General features: G+C 35.8%; 1 protein-coding gene across 1 annotated transcript in view; it reads right to left on the bottom strand.

The window, feature by feature from the left end:
• IQCM (IQ motif containing M) overlaps positions 1–26,081 on the bottom strand; it is a 483,123-nt gene that overhangs the window by 255,349 nt on the left and 201,693 nt on the right. The window contains exons 7-9 of the mRNA XM_061191607.1: positions 20,031–20,088; positions 9,536–9,545; positions 6,830–6,945 (exon numbers count right to left, since the gene is read on the bottom strand). Of these exons, the coding sequence (XP_061047590.1) occupies positions 6,830–6,945; positions 9,536–9,545; positions 20,031–20,088 (184 nt within the window). The remainder of the gene's footprint in view (positions 1–6,829; positions 6,946–9,535; positions 9,546–20,030; positions 20,089–26,081) is intronic.

Here is a 26,081-nt window from a genome sequence, read left to right as displayed (position 1 = left end):
ATCTCAGAAAGAATGCGCATGTTGACTGGAGATTATTATAAAACTAGAACTACAACAAGCACTATTACTAATGCCCATGGGCCTAGTGTCCCTCAAATACCTTTCCCACACGAGGACATCTCAGAATAAAGGGGCAACATGATTGACAGAATTTGATTGAATCTTTTGGCTTCTACAGTAAAGAAAGATTGTGAAGTTACTTACTAAACTAAAAATCCAGTGGTCTTTTATGATAAAAGAAAAGAGAAGTATAGATCAAGATTTTTCTCTGTAAAAATATATTGATCCAAAAATACAAATTTAAAATTATCCTGTTTATTTACCTAACCTTCCACTTTTGAATATTATTTAGTATAAATGGTACTGTGAGCCGTTTAAATGACGGTACATTGGTAAGCCTAAGTAACATTACAATCCAAATCTTGCAATCACCAAGAGTGCTTTCTTTTAAAACTTTGTGAGAATAGTTTTAAATATATATGTTTTGACCAATTTATTGTTACTATACATCTTAACCTATTTATTGCTAAAGGAATTCTGCAATGGAGTACCTCTTTATTTTTCCCAAAAAGTACTTTAACTAAGGCAACAGTTGAAATTTTTATCTAAAAGGAAAGATTTAATAAAAATAAAATAAATGATGATTATAAATTACCTAGGCCCATATAAACCATATGATATAAAAATATCAGGCTCAGATAATACTGCTGCAAGGCAATATAACTATTAAAATGTGGGGTTTTAACTGCAACTATATATGTTGAAAAAATAGTTTTACATATATGTATATATCAAAATAAATATATCATTCTTTCACAAAGATTCAAAATTTTATATTTCATAGGAAAATAAATATGCATTTCAAAATTAAAATGTGAAGTTTGAAGATAATGTACAGCATTAGACATCACTACTTGTAATAGTACCAAAACAAACAAATTAAAAGATCAGAGTAAACTGTTGGAATGCTCTTCAGTATGTCAAAAAATCATAGTCACGTAGTTAACTCAAGGCTTAAATTAAACCCAAGCCTAATTCTGTAGGAACAGAATTTTCAAAATGTAATTTCATTGATACCCAAAATGATTTTTAAAAATTTAGGAAATTATTTGAATAAATAGAAATTTTAAATTTAATAGTCATAATGATTTGTGTTAATTCTTCAAAATATCAGAAAATCAGATCAGATGACATTTTTTATCAAATGCAGCCCACAAGAGGAGAAAATCATGAGTATGAAAATGATTACAATACCTCTCAAATGTGTGGAGGAGGGAAGGAAAAGAGCAGAGAGAAGAAAGTGTGATGGAGGAGAAAAAAATGAGCAAAGATATTTTACATATTAAAAGTTAATTTACTATTTTTTATTATGTACTAAAATCAAGTGAATGCCCACAGTCTTCTGACAGCACAATTTGGTAAAGAATCACACAAAAATATCTAAATTTCCAAGTTCAGAGAAGAATATCCCCCTAGATTCTTACAGTTTTCTTTTCCCAAAATGGCTCAAGAAAATTCTCCAGAGAAGAGTGATAAGAAATTTCATTAAAATCTAGTCAACCCATTTCATGGTCAAAATTAAGCTAATGTGAAGCATAATGTTATATATGAAATTTCTTTTTTCATTTCTAAAAATATGTTTCTGCAAAACTAATAATTTTTGGTTTTGTTTATGAGCTGAATCTATAAGTATGTTTAAAAACAGGACAAGTGACTCTTGGTTTCTTCTCTCATATAGGACTTGTTCTCCTTGAAAGGAGGGAGGTCCAGATGCCCAGAGGACTCACAGCGCATTCTTTGAAACACGAAACAACGTATAATGCAACTAGTTATTAAACCAAGTTCTATTTCCTTGTAATCCCTTACTTCCTAGTGTCAAGGTTAGGCAAATTCTTTCCATCCAAGATTAAGAAAATAAAGGGATCAAATGTCTTCCTACAAGGAAGGCACTTCATGACATGGAACTTGCTTAAATTTTCAGTTTAATTTCTTGTCACTTGCCCTCTTGAATGCTATACTTTTGCCACACTCAACTTCTTTCACTTCCTGAAATGCACTCTGCTCTCCCATTCAGACAACCACAACTGTTCTTTCCCCTCTGCTCCTCCATCCCTGAACCCTGTCACCACCACAATAAGTACACAAGCATGCATGCTTGGGCAGTCCCTTGCTTGTCATCTCATCCTCATTCTAGGGGTCACCAAATGGCAGAGTTCCCTTCAGGGAACATTCTGATCCCAGAGCCACTGCAACAGAGTCGTGAGTTAGCCACTCACTGAGGAGAGTTTTGCCTTACTGATGAATAATGAATAAAAGTTTTTACTCTATATGTTTATAAATATTAGATAGAAATTAACTTCTTACACAAATTTCTGTCAATATTTGCTTTTATCCTAGCTTTTTTTTAAAAATTTATTTATTTATTTATTTATTTATTTTTGGCTGTGCTGGGTCTTCGTTTCTCTGCGAGGGCTTTCTCCACTTGCGGCGAGCGAGGGTCACTCTTCATCGCGGTGCGCGGGCCTCTCACTGTCGTGGCCTCTCTTGTTGCAGAGCACAGGCTCCAGACGCGCAGGCTCAGTAGTTGTGGCTCATGGGCCTAGCTGCTCCGCGGCATGTGGGATCTTCCCAGACCAGGGCTCGAACCCGTGTCCCCTGCATTGGCAGGCAGATTCTCAACCACTGCACCACCAGGGAAGCCCTATCCTAGCTTTTTTAAGAGCACTATTGATACTAATTTTTGCACCTCAGAATTTTGATAAATACCAGAGTTGTTTTTCACACCTACAGTCCTTCAGGTTGTGGGTTTCCAGAGTGCTTCATACATTATCATAAAGTTAGCAAACCTTGTAAAGAAGAGTTATGAAATGAAATTGCAACAACAAAGTTGGAGACAGGTGGTCTTTCCTATATTATTGAAATATAATACTACATTTTTATGTTATGCAAGGGATCATATTCACAGGTGCTCACTTACTTTGGATAAATATTATCCTTCAAGATAATTAAGGCTATAAATGTCTCAGGACTTCAGAGATCATAAAAAGTAGAATTAGTAACTTTTTCTTAGGAATGCAGTTTCTTTAACTTCATGTAAAGAAGTTTTAGGGGGCTATCTGCCACTGTTTAAAATAACTGGGAATTCGAATACAATTCTAATATGATAAGTCTGCAGTTGCAGAAATGAAACATTAAAACTAAAGACATATAAATTATTGTGTTATTTAATTAGAACTAAAAACTTATAGGATTCAAAATACTTCAAAAAGAAAACAGAAACTCTGGCTTAAAAGGGATATTTTCTTTTAGCCTAAAGAAATCATATCCACAGTGACTTTCTTATTTGAGCAAATTAAAATTTTGATAAGAGTAGCTAAGCTATAGAGAACGTTTTGAAAGCAAAATGTGTTATATTTTTCTCTCCTCCTACAAAATCAAATACAGGGTTTTCTGCACCCTGTCTTCTCTTTTAACAATGCAAACTTCTTTCTACATTCTCAACTTTCCTAGTTACTTTTGTCTTCTGGACCTGATTGAACAAACTCACATCAAGATTACTTAACACTTCACACCCATTAGGCTGGCTATTAAGAAAACAGAAATATAATAAGTGCTGATGAAAATGTGGAGAAATTGGAGCACTTGTGCATTGCTAGAGGGAATGTAAAATGGTGCAACCACTCTGCAGAATAATATGATGATTCCTCAAAATATTAAACATAGGAATACAATATGGTCCAGCAATTCCACTTCCGGGTATATATCCAAAAGAAGCAAAAGAAAGGGCTCAAACAATAGTTCTACACCCTTGTTCATAGTGACATTATTCACAATATCCAAATGGTGGAAGTAATCCAAGTGTCCACCAACAGATGAATGGATAAACAAAATATGGCATATATATTCGATAGAATATTATTCAGCCTTTTTAAAAAAGAAGGAAATTCTGACACATGCTACAGCATGGATGAACCTTGAAGACATTATAAGTGAGATGAGCCAGTCACAAAAGAAAAAGTAAAATACTTGTTGCCAGAGGATGGTGGGGAAGGAAGAACAAGGAATTAGTGTTTACTGGGTACAGAGTTTTAGTTTGGAAAGATAAAAAGGTTCTGGAGATGGATGGTGGTAATAGTTACACAGCAATGTGGGTGTACTTAATGCCACCAAACTGTACACTTAAAATGTTAAAATGGTAAATTTTATGTTATGTGTATTTTACCACAATAAAAAAAATGGCAAAAAAGATTAACTTAGAACTTGGTATTTGATCCCTTCTAGTACTGTTATTATTTTAAAGGATAAATGAAAGGGGAATCCTTAATAAATAAATAAATTAGACTTTCAATGGTGAAAATTAAAGAGGCAGTGAGCTGCAGGAAAGAAATCTGAAGGTTTGAATCTTATCCCCTCTTATCCAATCACACCCCGCCCACAACATAGTGGGTTTGCAAGAGTAAGATAAATCTCTAACTGGACTGAGGCAAAAGGCCTATTAATGCTCACCCGGTCTCCACTCTAGTCCACCCCAAATTTCTTTAGACAGGTACACATACCCAAAGCACCATCTATTATGCCAAAGCCATGGTTAGTAGCTCTTTGTACTCCTAATTCCCCCGTGGGCAATGAGTAAACACTCCCAGTCTTGCATCTGGAGCTCTCCACAGTCATGTCTACTCTTGCCCAACTTATTCCCCAAAGAAATATGTTTAAATGTACTTCTTCACACAGCTAGGAGCAATCTCTAAATTATTAGTGTAAAACAGGGTAAGCAGTAGTTCATTTATTCACCTTTACTGGAAAATGAAAATGAAAACAGCCTTCTATGGGTGTTACTTTTGCTAAGGACATGTATGAATTAGCAATATACATCCAATTAGCTGGAGGTAACTGTCTATTCTGTAATTAATTACTATGTTCTGAAAATAGTAGATTACGAAGACTTTGAATTTCACTAAACAATATTCATATAATTTCCTCATCTAAATTCATATAATTTTCCTTAATAATGTTCGTATAATGTCCTTATCTAAAACAGGGATGCAATGATTTAGTTTTAGTACATTTACTCACAAAGAATTTAGCAGCAGAAGTTAAATATGACGTAATTCAAAAGTTTTGGTTTACAGAAAAAATATAAAAACTCAAGATTTTTAAAAATACTAGATAACGAACTATCCAGTAGATAAGAAAAATAATTGTTATCAGCTGTCTAATGGTGTATGGACTGAACTGTGTCTCCCCACAATTCATATGACTCCTTAAGCCCCAGTGTGACTGTATTTGGAGATGCGACCCTTAGAGAGGTAATTAGGTTAAATGAGGTCATAAGGGTAAGGCACTAATCCAATATGACCAGCATCCTTATAAGAAGAGAGGGAGACACTAGAAACACACACTGGAAAGGCCATGTGAGGACACAGCAAGGAGGCAGCTTTCTGCTAGCCAAGGAGAGAGAGGCCCCAGGAGAAAACAGCTGTACTGGCACCTTGATTTTGGACTTCCAGCCTTCAGGACTTTTAGAAATAAATCTCTGTTGTTTAAGCCACCCAGTCTGTGGTATTTTGTTATGGCAGCCCAAGAACACTAATACAAATCACAAGTCGAAAAGAAAAATAATTCATGATATAAAAAGAGGAAAGAAAAGAAAAATGAGACAGACACATTCACATACAGAGCAGAACACATGGGAGATGTAAAAAATCCAGACATCTATACAGACACCGTGAGACACAAATATTATAAAATGGCATTTTGCACTCTTTTAAGAAATCATTGCTAAAGATTTCAGAATCACATGAGTTGTTTCTACTACAGTAAGTCACCTACACATGAACAAGTTCCACTCCAAGAGAGCATTTGTTAAGTCCAATTTGTTCATAAGTCCAACAAAGTCAGCCTAGGTATCCAACTAACAGTCAGCTATATACTACTGTACTGTAACGGTTTATAATACTTTTCACACAAATAATACATAAAAAAACACAAAAAATAAAGAAAACATTTTTAATCTTATAGTACAGTACCTTGAAAAGTACAGTACAATACATACTGCTGCTTTTACGCTTGCTTCTGGACATCCTGGGCTTGAAATAAACGTACTGTACTACTGTACTCTACACAGTACTATACATTAAAGTACACAAAAGCACAACCACTCGTACAGGACGCACGCACGTAACAATGTATGCCAGACACGTGAACTAACTTACGTGATTGGACATGTGAACACATTCGCATCTTTGAAAGTTCGCAACTTGGAGGTTCATATGTAGGGGACTTACTGTATTTACATAGAGACATCTCAGAACTTGCCCTGATGAGCAGGTGAACTTAATGTGAAGTCCTGATTCCATCTTCAAGTCATAGATTCTCACGTCCCAGTTTGGAGAGCACTCACTCACAAAACCATTAGTATGTGGTCGTGACATTGTCCTTGGATTGTTAAGTCCTCTTAGTGCCACACTCCTAACAAACATCTTTATTCTCCACTGGCTTCCACTGTATTTTCTTGATAGTCTAGGTACCATTACAAAAATAGTCGCTATCACATTTAGGGCAAACCATTGTGATGATCACTTTGGCTATTACCACTCTTCAAACAAAAACTAATATACATATTTAGGAGTTAAGGTGATCAGCAAGATTTACACAAAATAAGACAACAGAACAAAAGTACTGCTTCAGAAAAAAGATGAATTTCAATGGAGAATCATTTTAGGAATGAAATATGCCCATAGTAACATCTTACATGTTATATCAAAATGAATTCAATCATTTGCTAGAAAAATGGTAACTCATCTCTATGTCCGGTTTTACAAATACTTACACTACAATAATCCTGAAATACTGATGATGATCCAGAGAAACTAGGCCAACTGGAGTCACGAGCCAAACAGGAAAACCTTTCTGACACTACTCCTCTCCAATCATAGAACGCTCTGTCTGTTGGAAATATCAATGCAGGTTAAAAGAATATTTATCCAGGAAAAGTACACACTGATCATACTGCTTAGTGTTACAAAGAGGAAAGTAAATCATCTTTATGGCCCACTATTCTGTATTAAAATCACATCTTTTCATCTAACCATAACAAGATGAGGAAGTGATAGCACTGCATAGAGAGAGGCTTCAATTAATGGGCTTCCTCATACAGTAATGCTCTCGTGTTTTTATTACATACAGTGTGCCCATCAGAAAACTAATAAGTTCATTCTTTTGATTCTTCTCTTCAAGAACACTGACTTCTTTTTTAAGGGAGGCTTAAAGCAAAATCAGATTTGTGAATAGCACTAACGAAAACAAAAGAAAACCTCCTCTCCCTGTTACATAAGCACTTTAAAAGAGAATTCAAAATTATTATGAAGGTGCTAGTTTTGATATTGTGAAGTAAATAAAATTATTGAAAGTATTTAAGGTAAATAGGTTGGAAGAGCAAAAGGTTAGCCAGTATATGCCCACATATTTCTTCTGTCTCATGGTAGTTATGTGGGATTTCTGCACAAAATTTTTAATGAAGAGGAGGAGATTTCAGATTTATTTGTCCACTTATTTCTCAGAAATACAATTTAATCCTGCCATCCAAATGAATCAAACTATTTTTACATTTCCAATTTTCTTTCTAATACTTATTCATATATATATCTTCCTGAAACTTTTAATTTAATAGAGTCCTCCACGGACCAGTTAATTTCATATAAATTTAGAGAAAAATCAGAAGGAATGTATTCTCTCATTTCATTGCTTCAATTTATTTATAGGACCATAAGGGTCCTATATGGGTCAGAGACATCCTAATCAATATACACACACACATCTTACCCCATCTTAATTTTACATATATTTCCTCAATTTCAGTCAGTCTCTGCCCTCTATCAAAAAGGAAAAATCTCTAGGAGAGGCACCATAACAAATTATATATCTCAATCACAACCCAATATGAAGAAATGAATATCTTTAATGGAAGCGAATGCCAATAATGGGTAGATCATACAGAATCTGAAAATATTATTATCTGAGAAGAGGATAGCAAAGGAAAGGCCATACACGTCATACTTTACTGGGGACTTTCATAAACCCAGGGGGATATAAAGGAATAGCATAAGAGTATTAGAGATGTGTATACCCCACATTTCTTATGAAGCTTTTTTGACTAATTTGAAGCATTTCTCAATTTACTAGCACTATCCCTATTTCGCCCACTTCCTTTAATGAACTTCTACAATAAATGTTCTCACTATTTTAGATAACAGAGCATCTCTTTCCAATCTCCTTTTTAAATGTATAAACTCTTCCAGGGCAAGGACAATATCTTACTTGGAATTGCTCTGTGATTCTGGTTCATTAGCGATGTGATTAAAGTTACTATGTAAACACTGGTGAACTAGAATTAGCCTCACAAGGTTAAATCTCACAGGCAAAAGGGAATCTTCCTGATCGCTGAAGAGCCCAACCCAAAATGAAACTAAATGCTATATGACTTATTTTTCCAAGAGATTCCAGAGCATTTCAAATATTTTATCTTGTTTACCCACAAAACAGACTCATATTATCAAGAAGGCCATACATTATTTTCTCCAGTATTCACATATCACACTAGAAAATATAGCTAAAACTTTTCCACTTCAGGAAGCAATAAAGCCTCCACTAAAATCCTCAAGGTAATCATTCACACACTGATCTATACTAATGACTCCTCCTCAGAAGCCAAGCACAGAAGGTGACGTGCAACAAATTCCAGTTTATTCCACAAAGTCAGTCAAAAGTTATAAGCTGATAGTTTGAAGAAGACCAAAGTCATACATCAGACTAAATCTTCACAAACCCTTCACAGAGCCAACAAGCTTCACAGATAATGTCAAAGAGAAATTAAGATTCTGAAATCTAAGGGGGTGTGTGTGTGTGTGTGTGTGTGTGAGAGAGAGAGAGAGAGAGAGAGAGAGAGGGAGCAAGAGTAGGCTGTATATTGATAGGTGAAAAAATAAGAAATCTTGTTAGAACTCCCAGTTTATCAGCCAGCAGGACAGAATAAAATACTCTGAGATTAAACAAATCTGGGGAAAATACAAGAGCAAAATTTGGAAAGAAACCAAAATATCCCATCAGGTTAACAAGGAGTTATTAGTTAACTTTGAACATTAAAAAAAATTGTTAAATATCCATACTGATGTCTTTGTGTCCTTGCGTTTCCTCAATAATTATTTAGACTCTTTGAAAAACTTTATTATACCACTAGTTCATGTTATTTTGTTGTCTTCTTTAGATCTCATCTCCCTGTCTAGACTTGAGAGTCTTTAACTTGCTTTGTATTCTCCATAATATTGAATACAATGCTGTGCCCCAAGCATATGTTTAGTATATGCTACTGCACTGACTTGGTATTGGGTGAAAGGCCACTCAGGAAACCGCTGAGAGTGAAAGGCCCCATGTAATACAACTGATATAAACATCTGAAAAAATGGAAGAGTCTTTAAAAAGGGATTTTTAAAATTCTTTAAATTCTTTTTTTCAGGACCAAATATTTTTTTCACCAGACCATCTTCCCTCTCTTGATATTTATAACGGTAATAGTTTTTAAATACATATGAGTTGGGGGTGGCTTTTTATTTCATTTCCCATTTTCATTCAAATTTATGCAGTTAACAATGAGCCAATTATTTACACAGATGAGAGGGATTTTTAAAATCTAATAAGCATAATTACTTTAGAAACAAATTATTTAGATGAGTCACAGAAAACTGGTAAGATTGTATCTGGTGATATTGCCAAGAAAATGAGGAAAGAAACAAGGGAAAAGAGGGAGGAAGGAAGGAAGAATCTCTAGCTAGTTAAAACATTCACCACTTTTCTGTGATCTTTGTAGTGACAAGCATTTCCTCCATATTGCAAATTGATAGATTTGTCCAAATTGTCTGAATATCAGCACAAAACCCAAAGACAACAGGAGTTTAAACTTTTCACATATATTGTTTCAGTCAACAAAGAAACCAAACGTTCACAGGAAATAATCTATGCAACTGCCTCTGACAGAGCCAGAGAAGTCCAGCAGCAAGTGCGGTGTATCTTTACGAGGACTTGACAGAGCCAAAGACACCACTGGGTTCAGCAGTCCTGTTGTCCCTAGAGCCTCTTTTATGCCAAGCTCGTTCTGTTTCCCTTTTATCAATTCCCTTCTATCAATTAATTCTCTGAGTTAATTGCACATGCAGTTTTAATCTGTAGGTAATTACAATCAATTAATAGGAGACAGAATTAGCAGTTCTTAGTTTGATTATCTATATAATTAAAAGGGGTGGTAAACTAGAGTTGACAAATAGCATCTTAATCAGTTGAATAATCAAACCCCAGAAGCTTGCCTGGGCAGCTGAATTCCATCTCTTGTATTAGTTCAAATTTTAGAATCAATGACTGAAATGTCCATTTAAATCAATTCATATTGTTAATTTATAGTCAAAAATGAACAATATGTATTCTAAAATTACTTAAACTATTTACCTTCTTTTGGTTATAATGAACCGTTTCCAAAAGGATTCAATAAAAATAATGATCCAACAAACAAACTTATTTATATCTACTGAATACCAGTTAGTATTCATGGCTCCCAAATCATATGTTACAAAACATCTAAGAAATATGAGTAACTCCTTTTGTACTAGGTTCTATTTAACACTTTTATATGTGTGCTGAGAGACAGCAAATAAAACATAGCTTTAGTCTTTTTATTTTTTTTTTGGCTATCAAATGGAAACAGTTGTTTGTAGATACAGTGGCAATACTAAGATGCAGGATAAGCTTAACGTGAGTTAGAAAAATATATGAGAACTTCATCATGATTAGGATATAATATAATAGAACAGTAGCATCACTGTTGCATAATATCTTTCTGAATTGCCAAGTATTTGAACAAGTTTGGCAGATACTTCCAAGCTCATAGTAAATAAAAAATGTTCAAAAAAATCATGATTTCTGGTTCAATATGGCTTGTTACCTTCGACTGTGAGGCGGCCCCTTTTATAGCCTCAAGAAAATACTATAACAATCAAAGACAAAAATGTCAAGGTCACAAAAAAATTAAATTTAACCATTCACCTATCTGCAGTTGAGAAAAAATTTTCATTAATTAGGATGATGGAAGTGAACTGAGGAAAGCAATCAGTGATCTTTACATAATAATAAACCCCTAGCCCATCTGAAAGCCATTAGAAAGAAGCTTAATACCACCTAAGAAAAAACCAAACAGAACAAAAACCATTTCTCTAAAATGTGGGTGCTGCTCACTATTTACAATAGCCAGGACATGGAAGCAACCTAAATGTCCATCAACAGAGGAATGGATAAAGAAGATGTGGTACATATATACAATGGAATATTACTCAGCCATGAAAAGGAATGAAATTGGGTCATTTGTAGAGATGTGGATGGACCTAGAGACTCTCATACAGACTGAAGTAAGTCAGAAAGAGAAAAACAAATATTGTATATTAACGCATATATGTGGAATCTAGAAAAATGGTGTTGATGATCTTATTTGCAAAGCAGAAATAGAGACACAGATGTAGAGAACAAATATATGGATACCAAGGGGGAAGGCGAGTGGTGGGGGGAATTGGGAGATTGGGATTGACACATATACACTATTGATACTATGTATAAAATAGATAACTAATGAAAACATACTGTATAGCACAGGGAACTCTACTTAATGCACTGTGGTGAGCTAAATGGGAAGGAAATCCAAAAAAGAGGGGATATATGTGTATGTATAGCTGATTCATTTTGCCGTACAGTAGAAACTAACACAACATTGTAAAGCAACTATACTCCAATAAAAATTAATTCAAAAAATAAAAAAAATAAAATAAAATGTGGGTGCTGCTATTGAAAAACCATTTCCCTCTCCATACCCCCATCTATCACGATCCACTTGGACACTACAGCTCCAAGAAAAAACTAGGAATGAAGTAATCCTGGTGGTAGGATTTAATACAGTCCTATTTCAAGGAAAGAGCTCTGTGCAGAGGGTGGGACAGGCAGGTCTTGATAACAATGTATAATGGAGATTATAATTCTCATGTGCTGAACAGCTAAAAATAATAAAGAACGAAGGGGTGGAATAGGAAAGGCCCCACCTTGGCAGAGCCAACCTATTCCAGATAGATGTCTGCAGTTACCAGGAATTGAGCAGAGAAGTGGGCATTGACACCTGCTCATCAACTATAGAACAAGAAAAGGTGACCAACACACCCAAGTGAACATGGAGTGGAGCTGAGAAAAATCCACCATGTTCTCTATTTGTGAAATCACTCACTTTGCATAGATCTGTTTCTCCTTATTCAGGGCAGAGTAAACACATTGGGTCCTACATTAACCATGACAATGCTAGTTAACATTTAGTGAGGACCTAGTTTGCTAAACACTTAACATACATTACTTGATCTAATCGGCAAAGTAACCCTATGAGGTCGGTGCTGAGTTTATCCCAGTTTAACAGCGAAGAAAACTAATTAAGTCACTTGCCCAAGTTCAGACAATTGCTAAGTGGTTGTGTGAACCCAGGTCATTCTGAATTTGAAGCCCATGTGATTGTGATACAAGGGGAAAGTTCCCTACAGTAGACTGAACAATGGCCCCAAAGATATCACATCCTCATCCCTAGAACCTGGAAATGTTAGCTCATAGGATAAGAGGGACTTTGCAGGTATGATTAAATTAAGAATCCTGAGAGGGCAAGATTATCCTGGATTATCCTGACAGACCCTACATGCAAGTGTCCTTACAAAGGGGAGATGTGACTAAAAGGGGAGAAGGAAATGTGATGATAGAAGCAAGAAACTGGAGTGATTTGAGAAAGAGGTCATGAGCCAAGAAATGCAAGCAGCCTTCAGAAGCTAGAAAAGGCAAGGAAACAGATTCTTCCCTAGAGTCCCAAAACTCTGAGTCCAGACTCTTGACAACTTAGTCCAGTGAAATTAATTTTGGATTTCTAGCCTCTGGAACTATAGAGAATAAATATGTATTGGTTTAAGCTAGCAAGTTTTGGTAAATTGTTAGAGGAGCCATGGGAAACTAATGCAGTCTGCAATTCTGAAAATTGAGTAAAATATTCTACTAGACTCAGAAGAAAATTTTAGAAAGTGTTGGCATTCTCACTGTATTGTAGCAAGCCAACTCTTCAAAATAGAGGCCAAAACATGGGGGTGCATGTATCTTTTTGAATTTGTGTTTTATACACCAATTGGATATACACCAAGGGGGAGAACTGCTCAGTCATGTGGTAGTTCTATTTCTAGTTTTTTGAGGAACCTCCATACTGTTTCCATAGTGGCTGCACCAATTTATATTCCCACCAACAGTGTACAAGGGTTCCCTTTTCTCAACATCCTCACCAACTTTGTTATTTGTAGACTTTTTGATGATAGTCATTCTAACAGGTGTGAGGTGATAAGTCATTGTGATTTTGACTTGCATGTCTCTGATGATTAGCGATGTTGAGTATGTTTTCATGGGCCTGTTGGCCATCTGTATACCTTCTTTGGAAAAATGTTTATTCAGGTCCTCTGTCCATTTTTAATCTGGTTGTTTGGGGTTTTTTTTACATTGAGTTGTATGAGCTGTTTGTATATTTTGGATATTAACCCCTTATCAATCATATCATCTGCAAACATTTTCTCCCATTCATTAGGTTGTCTTTTTTATTTGTCCATGGTTTCCTTTGCTGTGCAAAAGCTTTTAAGTTTAATTAGGTCCCATTTGTTTATTTCTTTAGTTTCCTTTGACTTAGGAGACAGGTGCCCCCCCCCCAAAAAATATTGCTAAGATTTATATCAAAGAGTGGTCTGCCTATGTTTTCTTCTAGGAGTTTTATGGTTTCCAGTCTTACGTTTAAGTCTTTAATCCATTGAGTTTATTTTTGTATATCATGTGAGAAAATATATCTGAAGAAAATGAAAACACTAATTTGAAAAGATACATGCATCCCAATATTCATAGCAGCATTATTTACAATAGCCAGGATACGGAAGCAACCTAAGTGTCCATCAACATATGAATGCATAAAGAAGATGTGGTGTATATATATATACAATGGAATATTACTCATCCATATAAAAGGATGAAATTCTGACATTTTGCAACAACGTGGATGGAACTAGAGGGTATTATGCTTAGTGAAATAAGTCAGACAGAGGAAGACAAATATGTTAAATTATCACTTATATGTGGTACCTAAAAAATAAAACAAATGAATTAGTATAACAAAACAGAAACAGACTCACAGATATAGACAGTAAACTAGTGGTTACCAGTGGGGAGAGGGAAGTGGGGAGGGGCAGGATAGGGGTAGGAGAGTAAGAGGTATAAACTACTATGTATAAAATAAACAGGCTACAAGGATATATTGTACAGCACAAAAAAATATAGCCAATATTTTACAAGAACTTTAAATGTAGTAAAATATTGAAACTGATATAATATTGTAAATCAACTATATTTCAATTTAAAAAATAGAGGTCAAAAGCAACAAGGAAAAAATAAACTAAGACTTTAAAAAATAATATTTGTAAGGCAAACGAAAATGGAAATAGTGTTTTTAAAAAAGGCAAGAAATACAAGGAAACCAAAAATGTACTTCAGAGTTAGTGGGGGAGTAGAAGACAGTGCAGAATATCAAATGACTGGATTTGGCAAGCACTCCTAGAGTGCAGAAGAAAAGTGTCCAAAGACGAAAATTATGAGAGAGAAGAGTACAGATTAAAGAGGACAAAAGATAAATATCCATGAAAGGAATCATACACTTTACCAAAGATGAAAACAGAACAATCAGGAATGAAAAAAATACACTACTGAATAATAATTTCCTGAGCTGAAAGAAAGATTTGCATCTTCTGAGTATTAGGGCTTATTGTGTTTTAGGAAAAGTTAATTAAAAAGGATTTGTACGCTAGTACATTCTGCAAAATTAAAGGAATAAAGAACATTTAAATTATAAGAATAAAGAAAATTTCATATACATTTAGAAAGAAAAAAATCTCAAAGGAGCAAAACTCAGGTTCCTTCCAAATTTCTTTTGTGAAACAGTAAAAGAACCCATAAATAACAGAATACCACCAAGGAAAAAGAAAAGGTGTGAAACAGAAATTTCGTAACAAAATTGTTCTCAATGTATAAAGGCCAGGAAACAAATCATTCTCAAATATACCAGTGCCCTGAAAATATGCTCAGAAAAATATGTTTTTGTTTAAGTAAATAAACAAACAAACACTTACCTCAAGACCAAGATGGGAATCAAATTCAAGGATAAAAGAATTTAGAAATCATGCTGTAAGAGTACCAGCAGTTCTTGCCGTACCAGCATGCAATTCTAGTAGGATCACTTGTGGTACGTGGATGCTGTAGCTCTGATGTAAAGCTTGGTCCTCCCAGGCTTTACCTCATAGTTTCTTTTCTGCTATTCTACTTTCTCAGGAACCAAACAATTTGTTTCCTAGGGTATACACTTGAATTCACTCACAGTTCAAATGAAATGTTCTTTCACATGGAATCCTGCTCTATAACCAATAGCCAATGTTGTTCTGTCACGCACTTACAATGGCTAAACACTTGGAACATGTATCTAGAGACTCAGTAAACAAGACAAGAATAACAAAGAACAATATAATGGCTATTTTCAGGTTCAGAGAACTTAAATAATGACTTTTCTCCTTTCAAAAGTTCAAACTGAATCACCTGAGTCATGGCATCACCCTTCACAGAGCTCCTCTTCATATCACAGGAACACCCTCTGAGTGTTCTTACGGAGCTCTGTCGTTTAACTAAGGGAAAAAACACAGATTCTAGCAAATACACCAGAATTTAACAGTGAGTATCTCTGGGTGGTGGAATACCAATGGACTGTCATTTTTTGTGAGTGCTCTGTACTTTCCAAGTTTTCTGCAATTTATTACAACTAATTACAATTTTAGGAAAAACATTTAAAATAGGCCATAAAATTTTAGGTAAAAAGCAAAAATTATGTAAAAAAAAAATGAACAAAAGCAAGGAGAAAGGGCAGGCCCAGTGCACTGTTTTATCCTCCACACAACTGCAATGCCTGGTACAGAATATGTGCTAACTGTTTAAAGCAAATGAATGTTAAAATGAATTGGATGGTGTGTGTTTTACAGATGACAATGATGTCATAGATCTCTAGGCAAAAAGAGACAGAGGTATAGGGGAAAAGTGCATTTTGGGTGATAATTTAATGGGAGTGTTCTTAATGTCCCTGCCCCCCACAAATGGAAGCAACGATTAGTCTTTCTTTCCTCTCATATAACTCTAAATTTTTTTAATTAATTCTTTCAGGTTTATGAAGAATTGCTGTTTGGACCATATGGATCTTACCTATTTTAGTCAAGGTTTTTGGTGCCCACACTCATACATGCTTGGTGAAAGTGAAAATTTGAAAAGACTTCTGGGAAAGTAATTTATCAGTAAGAGAAGTCTTTTAAAGCTCATATTTTTGAGGTAATATCAATTTCTAGGAATCTTTCATAAGGAAATAATCTGGGATATGCCAAAAGATTTATTAACAAAGATGCTTATTACAGCATTATTTATAATAATTGTGCAGAAAAAGAGTTAGCATAACAAACTTGAGACTGCTATTCTTAGAAAAAGATGCTTGCAAGGTTGATCCTCAGCTGGCATCTAAGTACTTGGCAGGTAAACAGTTCCCTACCCACTGATGTAAAACTTTCCCTAAAAGATAAGGGTATCTCACTATGCCTAAACTGTGCAAAAAATATGGTTTATGCAGAATACCTGCTTTCCTTCTGGAAATCTGGAGTGTTGGTACATGCTAAGCAGAGGGCGCCTATGTAACCATGTCCCAGTAAAAACCTTGGGTGCTGAACCTCTAATGAGTTTCCCCAGTTACAACCCTTTACACGTGTCATGACTCATTGCTGGAGGAATTAAGTGTATCCATGTGACTACACTGGAAGAGGACTCTTGGAAGCTGGCTCTTGGTTTCCTCTGGACTTCATCCCATGTGCCTTTTCCCTTGCTGATTCTGCTTTGTATCCTTTCACTATAATAAAACTTAGCTGTTGATAAGGCTATATACTGAGTCCCATGAGTCCTCCTAGCAAATCATTAAGCCTGGGGGTGGTCTTTGGGATCCCCAATACAATAATAAAATTGGAAAGAAGATAAACGTCCAGTAATGGGAGATTCGTTAAGAAAACTACAATATATACATACATTGGATTATTTTTCGATAACAAAAATTTTGCCTATGAAGTTTTTTACATTATATAGAAAATTTAAAATATTATATACCTTATGCTTTTAATGATGAACCAAAAACTCCATAAACAAAAGGACTAAACAAAAATATGCCAAACTGCTGAAAGTGATAGCTTCTGGTTTGATCAAATTTTTGTCTGTATTCCTTTCTTTTGTTCCTAATAGGCTGAGTGCGAGGTTCATAAATTCTTCGTACCTGACTCACATTTTGAGGAAAGCTATCCTAATTGTGTTTTCCTCATATTTGCAGGTTATGCATGAGCTACAATTATTGTGCAAATTCTGGAATGAGAATCAGAAATTCTGGAATGAAATTAGAAAATGAAAACAAGAATCTAATCCCCTATGAAAGATTGTTAATTTTTAGTTATTTCCCTCTGTCTTTGATGATTGGGTGGTCAGAAGACTGAAGTTCATTAATGTTTCATTATCTTTACTGAAAGCTCATTAAAGCAATACATTCAACAGAAGAAAAAAGACTCTGGTGGCAGAAACAAAAGGATAATCATAGTACAGCATTTTAGCCCTGCTTGTGTTTGTATGTTTATTCCAAACGTTTCACTCTATTCAACTCTCCTAGTCATAGCTAGTATCGAGATAGATTGTCACCTTGCATATGTATGGTCATATATAGACCATATATGATTAGTGAAAACTTAAAACTCAATTGCAGGCAGAAAACTGTAGAAAATAAAATTAGAGGTTTGTGTAAGTACAAAGTGATTCACAAAGCCCAAGTCTATAAAGCTACAGTAAGTATCATACATAAATATAACAAACAAGATTAGTGAAATAAGCTAACAACAAGGACTTTCCATTGTTATGATCAACATTTACAATTTGGTTTTAAGGACTAGTCAGTTTCAACCTGTCCTTTTCAGTCCTTTAAACCATTATCAGAAAGGAAGCAAAGATAAAACATAAATCAATGTTTCTACTTGTTATAACTACAAGTAAAAGTTTAAATTCTGAGTGGATGATGAAAATTCTGAATATTAATGTGTTAAATGTTATCTATGAAGCTCAGTAGCCATGTGGACCCTGTTTCCATTATTACTAATAAATGAAAATTGACTGTACTAATCAAATATTTCACAGATGCTCTGTCTTCTTACTACTACACATCAAAAGATCAAATTCAACAAAATTTGGTTCTTTCAAGAAACATAATATATATCATTTTAGCATCAACTTTAAGAATAATTGAGGACAAAATTAGGTTCATTTCTTAGTGGTTTTACTAACCGCTATGTCCATATATGAATTTTTCCTCTAGTTTAAGTGCTCTACTTGCCTTAACCCAAAAGAGTATTGAAGTCCACCTCCACTCATTTGCTTATGCCATGGTGCCCACTCGTGAAGGTTAATTTTCATGTGTCAACTTGTCTAGGACACAGTACCTGGATACTTAGTCAAAAATATCTGGATGCTTCTGTGAAGGTATTTTTAGATGAGATTAACATTTAAATCTGCTCTGAGTAAAGCAGATTGCTCTCTATAAGGTGGGTGGGCCTCATCCAATCAGTTGAAGGCCTTCAGAAGAGAGAATTCTGCCAGCAGACTGCCTTCAGACTTGAGATGCAACATCAGCTTTTCCCTGGGTCTCCAGCCTCCCAGCCCATACTGCAGATTTTAGACTTGCTAGCCTCTGCAATTGCATAAACTAATTCCTTAAAATAAATCTCTCCATATATGAGGGGGAGAGGTGGGGGAGAGATTTATTTTATAAAATCACATATGGAGAAAGAGAGAGAAATCTATCTATCCATCTATCTATCTATCCATCTATCTATCTATCCCTCTATCTGTCTATCTAGACCTCTATGTAAATATATTGATCAATAGACATCTATATCTGTATCTATATCTATATCTATAGAGAGAGATCCTACTGGTTCTGTTCCTCTCAAGAACCCTGGCCACTATTCCTAACCAGTCTCCACCTTCCCAAAGCACACCCAACTTTCAAGGCCAAGCTGTAATTCCATCATCTTTTTCTCTTCACTCATAAAAGCATATTGGAATTCAAAGGAATGTAACTGGCATGATTACAACAGTAATCCTGAATCCACTCTAACTATTAAAAGTTAAATAATTTTCAAAGTTTTGTCTTTCCAGTATTAAGAAAAAATGTGCCTTGCAATCACCTCCTGATATGATACACCAATGTGAATGGTCATGGAGGCTGAGAGCCACTCATCCCCATCACTGGGACAGAACACAACTTGTATTGTGGGTTACCTTTTGTGTTATAACTCAGCCACAATGCTATAAATTCTTTATAAGACATGGCTGAGGTCTAAAATTTTTTTGTACTCATTATATATCTAGCACAGCATTTTCTATGGTCAGTTTTTAAAACATTAAAAAAGAAAACTTTAATCAATTTCATTGCCTTCAAAATTCAGATGACATCTTTACTTCTATATAGATACTTATACCAAATGAATTTTTTCCTGTAAAAGATGGAAGCAAAAATGATATAACAACTCCGTCTTTACTTGAATGAAGTTTTATCAAAATATGATGAAAAATGTGGAATTTGAACAATTACTAGTTATTAGTTGATATTAATAACTTATTAATTTTTAGATGAGATCATGATATTTTGGTGTGCTTTAAAAAAAGATTCCTTATATTTTATAATAAAATTGAAAAATACTTATGGATGGATAGCAAGGAATTTGCTTCAAATAATCCAAACTGAGAAGGGAACTGAGTGAGTGCATGGATGAAACAGCACTCACCATGAGTTCATAATTATTGGAGCCAGGTGATGGATACATATGGATTTGGTATCCTACTCTCTTTATTTTTGTATATATTTAGTTATTCTATAATAAAATGGCTTTCTATCTGTTTATTCTAAAATATATAAATTTTCCAATGCCAAGGAAAGTTTGAATTAAATAGCTGATCATCAGGAAAAGAGAGCAGACCACAGAGCAAAACATAAATAACATACTTTTCTATCTGGCAAAATCTGGTTTAGAAAAGGGGGAATTGAACTGAACAATCAGGTGTAAGGAAGCTCAGCTAAGCAAAATCCCCAAGTCCTCACATGGTGGCTTTGTTAACAATATTCTAAAATCCTAGGTAAGAACCTCCCTCAGGTAGAGCAGAGCATCAAAAATTTGTTTACTGTCAATCTTCTCCACTAGAATAAGTACTACAAGCTCAGTGGCTTTTGTCATGTTCACCAGTGCCTCTCCAGCAATGAGCAGAGCACACATAGTAAGTGCTCAATAAATATTTGTCAGTTATTCCTCAATATAAAATATGCTCTCTCCTGATTACCATCAAAAGACCATAAATTATTAATTATAGGTATTAAACTATTAACATAAAAATTCACATCAAGAGGCTTCCCTGGTGGTGCAGTGGTTAAGAATCTGCCTGAAAATGCAGGGGACATAGGTTTGAGCCCTTGTCCAGGAAGATCCCATATGCTGCGGAGCAACTAAGCCGGTGCGCCACAACTACTGAGCCTGCACTCTAGAGCCTGTGAGCCGCAACTACTGAAGCCCACACACCTAGAGCCCATGCTCCACAACAAAAAAAGCCACCACAAGGAGAAGCCCACGCACCGCAACAAAGAGTAGCCCCCGCTTGCCACAACTATAGAAAGCCCACATGCAGCAACGAAGACCCAACAAAGCCAAAAATAAATAAAATTTATTAAAAAAAATTCACATCAAAGATTTAAGTTTTATTTATGTATGCTTCTTCTGGAAAATTATTTATCAGTAACTTACATCTATCTAGTGTATTAAAAATAACTTCGAGGAGAGGGATTAACCAAGATGGCGGAGTAGAAGGACATGCTCTCACTCCCTCTTGTGAGAGCACCAGAATCACAACTGGCTGCTGGACAATCATCGACAGGAAGACACTAGACTTCACCAAGGAGGATACCCCACGTCCAAGGACAGGGGAGAAGCCACAGTGAGACGGTAGGAGGGGCGCAATCAGAGTAAAATCAAATCCCATAACTGCTGGGTGGGTGACTCACAGACTGGCGAGCACTTATACCACAGAAGTCCACCCACTGGAGTGAACGTTCTGAGCCCCACATCAGGCTTCCCAACCTGGGGGTCCGGCAACGGGAGGAGGAATTCATAGAGAATCAGACTTTGAAGCCTAGTGGGAATTGATTGCAGGACTTCGACAGGACTGGGGGAAACAGAGACCCCACTCTTGGAGGGCGTACACAAAATAGTGTGTGCATCGGGACCCAGGGGAAGGAGCAGTGACCCTGGGGGAGACTGAACCAGACATAACTGCTGGTGTTGGGGGGTCTGCTGCAGAGGCGGGGGCTGGCTCTGTTTCACCGTGGGGACAAGGACACTGGCAGCGGAGGTTCTGGGAAGTACTCCTTGGCGTGAGCCCTCCCAGAGTCTGCCATTAGCCCCACCAAAGAGCCCGGGTAGGCTCCAGTGTTGGGTTGCCTCAGGCAAAACAACCAACAGGGAGGGAACCCAGCCCCACCCAGCAACAGTCAAGTGGATTAAAGTTTTACAGAGCTCTGACCGCCACAGCAACAGTCAGCTCTACCCACCTCCAGAGCCTCCCATCAAGCCTCTTAGATAGCCTCAACCACCAGAGGGCAGACAGCAGAAGCAAGAAAAACTACAGTCCTGCAGCCTGTGGAACAGAAACCACATTTACAGAAAGATAGACAAGATGAAAAGGCAGAGGGCTATATACCAGATGAAGGAACAAGAAAAAACCCCAGAAAAACAACTAAATGAAGTGGAGATAGGCAACCTTCCAGAAAAAGAATTCAGAATAATGATAGTGAAGATGATCCAGGACCTTGGAATAAGAATGGAGGCAAAGATTGAGAAGATGCAAGAAATGATTAACAAAGACCTAGAAGAATTAAAGAACAAACAAACAGAGATGACCAATACAATAACTGAAATGAAAACTACACTAGAAGGAATCAATAGTAGAATAACTGAGGCAGAAGAACGGATAAGTGACCTGGAAGACAGAATGGTGGAATTCACTGCTGCGGAACAGACTAAAGAAAAAAGAATGAAAAGAAATGAAGACAGCCTAAGAGACCTCTGGGACAACATTAAACGCAACAACATTCGCATTATAGGGGTCCCAGAAGGAGAAGAGAGAGAGAAAGGACCAGAGAAAATATTTGAAGAGATTATAGTCGAAAACTTCCCTAACATGGGAAAGGAAATAGCCACCTAAGTCCAGGAAGCGCAGAGAGTCCCATACAGGATAAACCCAAGGAGAAGCACGCCGAGACACATAGTAATCAAAGTGGCAAAAATTAAAGACAAAGAAAAATTATTGAAAGCAGCAAGGGAAAAACGACAAATAACCTACAAGGGAACTCCCATAAGGTTAACAGCTGATTTCTCAGCAGAAACTCTACAAGCCAGAAGGGAGTGGCATGACATACTTAAAGTGATGAAAGGGAAGAACCTACAACCAAGATTACTCTACCCGGCAAGGATCTCATTTAGATTTGATGGAGAAATCAAAAGCTTTACAGACAAGCAAAAGCTAAGAGAATTCAGCACCACCAAACCAGCTCTACAACAAATGTTAAAGGAACTTCTCTAAGTGGGAAACACAAGAGAAGAAAAGGACCTACAAAAACAAACCCAAAACAATTAAGAAAATGGTCATAGGAACATACATATCGATAATTACCTTAAACGTGAATGGATTAAATGCTCCAGCCAAAAGACACAGGCTTGCTGAATGGATACAAAAACAAGACCCATATATATGCTGTCTACAAGAGACCCACTTTAGACCTAGGGACACATACAGACTGAAAGTGAGGGGATGGAAAAAGATATTCCATGCAAATGGAAATCAAAAGAAAGCTGGAGTAGCTATACTCATATCAGATAAAATAGACTTTAAAATAAAGAATGTACACGAGACAAGGAAGGACACTACATAATGATCAAGGGATCAATCCAAGAAGAAGATATAACAATTATAAATATATATGCACCCAACATAGGAGCACCTCATCACATAAGGCAACTGCTAACAGCTATAAAAGAGGAAATTGACAGTAACACAATAATAGTGGGGGACTTTAACACCTCACTTACACCAATGGACAGATCATCCAAAATGAAAATAAATAAGGAAACAGAAGCTTTAAATGACACAATAGACCAGATAGATTTTATTGATATTTATAGGACATTCCATCAAAAAACAGCAGATTACACGTTCTTCTCAAGTGTGCACGGAACATTCTCCAGGATAGATCACATCTTGGGTCACAAATCAAGCCTCAGTAAATTTAAGAAAATTGAAATCATATCAAGCATCTTTTCTGACCACAACGCTATGAGATTAGAAATGAATTACAGGGGAAAAAACGTAAAAAACACAAACACATGGAGGCTAAACAATACGTTACTAAATAACCAAGAGATCACTGAAGAAATCAAAGAGGAAATCAAAAAATACCTAGAGACAAATGACAATGAAAACACGACAACCCAAAACCTATGGGATGCAGCAAAAGCAGTTCTAAGAGGGAAGTTTATAGCTATACAAGCCTACCTAAAGAAACAAGAAAAATCTCAAGTAAACAATCTAACCTTGCACCTAAAGAAACTAGAGAAAGAAGAACAAACAAAACCCAAAGTTAGCAGAAGGAAAGAAATCATAAAGATCAGAGCGGAAATAAATGAAGTAGAAACAAAGAAAACAATAGCAAAGATCAATAAAACTAAAAGCTGGTTCTTTGAGAAGATAAACAAAATTGATAAACCATTAGCCAGACTCATCAAGAAAAAGAGGGAGAGGACTCAAATCAATAAAATCAGAAATGAAAAACGAGAAGTTACAACAGACAACGCAGAAATACAAAGCATCCTAAGAGACTACTACAAGCAACTTTATGCCAATAAAATGGACAACCTGGAAGAAATGGACAAATTCTTAGAAAGGTATAACCTTCCAAGACTGAACCAGGAAGAAGCAGAAAATATGAACAGACCAATCACAAGTAATGAAATTGAAACTGTGATTAAAAATCTTCCAACAAACAAAAGTCCAGGACCAGATGGCTTCACAGGTGAATTCTATCAAACATTTAGAGAAGAGCTAACACCTATCCTTCTCAAACTCTTCCAAAAAATTGCAGAGGAAGGAACACTCCCAAACTCATTCTATGAGGCCACCATCACCCTGATACCAAAACTAGACAAAGATACTACAAAAAAAGAAAATTACAGACCAATATCACTGATGAATATAGATGCAAAAATCCTCAACAAAATACTAGCAAACAGAATCCAACAACACATTAAAAGGATCATACACCACGATCAAGTGGGATTTATCCCAGGGATGCAAGGATTCTTCAATACATGCAAATCAATCAATGTGATACACCATATTAACAAATTAAAGAATAAAAACCATATGATCATCTCAGTAGATGCAGAAAAAGCTTTTGACAAAATTCAACACCCATTTATGATAAAAACTCTCCAGAAAGTGGGCATAGAGGGAACCTCCCTCAACATAATAAAGGCCATATATGACAAACCCACAGCAAACATCATTCTCAATGGTGAAAAACTGAAAGCATTTCCTCTAAGATCAGGAACGAGACAAGGATGTCCACTCTCACCACTATTATTCAACATAGTTCTGGAAGTCCTAGCCACGGCAATCAGAGAAGAAAGGGAAATAAAAGGAATACAAATTGGAAAAGAAGAAGTAAAACTGTCACTGTTTGCAGATGACATGATACTATACATAGAGAATCCTAAAACTGCCACCAGAAAACTGCTAGAGCTAATTAATGAATATGGTAAAGTTGCAGGATACAAAATTAATGCACAGAAATCTCTTGCATTCCTATACACTAATGATGAAAAATCTGAAAGAGAAATTATGGAAACACTCCCATTTACCGTTGCAACAAAAAGAATAAAATACCTAGGAATAAACCTACCTAGGGAGACAAAAGACCTGTATGCAGAAAACTATAAGACACTGATGAAAGAAATTAAAGATGATACCAACAGATGGAGAGATATACCATGTTCTTGGATTGGAAGAATCAACATTGTGAAAATGACTATACTACCCAAAGCAGTCTACAGATTCAATGCAATCCCTATCAAATTACCAATGGCATTTTTTACGGAGCTAGAACAAATCATCTTAAAATTTGTATGGAGATACAAAAGACCCCGAATAGCCAAAGCAGTCTTGAGGGAAAAAAACGAAGCTGGAGGAATCAGACTCCCTGACTTCAGACTATACTACAAAGCTACAGTAATTAAGACAATATGGTACTGGCACAAAAACAGAAACATAGATCAATGGAACAAGATAGAAAGCCCAGAGAGAAACCCACGCACCTATGGTCAACTAATCTATGACAAAGGAGGCAAAGATATACGATGGAGAAAAGACAGTCTCTTCAATAAGTGGTGCTGGGAAAACTGGACAGCTACATGTAAAAGAATGAAATTAGAATACTCCCTAACACCATACACAAAAATAAACTCAAAATGGATTAGAGACCTAAATGTAAGACTGGACACTATAAAACTCTTAGAGGAAAACATAGGAAGAACACTCTTTGACATAAATCACAGCAAGATCTTTTTTGATCCACCTCCTAGAGTAATGGAAATAAAAACAAAAATAAACAAATGGGACCTAATGAAACTTCAAAGCTTTTGCACAGCAAAGGAAACCATAAACAAGACGAAAAGACAACCCTCAGAATGGGAGAAAATATTTGCAAACGAATCAATGGACAAAGGATTAATCTCCAA

The sequence above is a fragment of the Eubalaena glacialis genome, chromosome 5 (assembly GCF_028564815.1).
Source record: "Eubalaena glacialis isolate mEubGla1 chromosome 5, mEubGla1.1.hap2.+ XY, whole genome shotgun sequence".
In the NCBI taxonomy this organism is placed as follows: Eukaryota; Metazoa; Chordata; class Mammalia; order Artiodactyla; family Balaenidae; genus Eubalaena; species Eubalaena glacialis.
The sequence above is the reverse complement of the archived record's forward strand: the minus strand, read 5'-3'. Positions and strand labels throughout refer to the sequence as shown.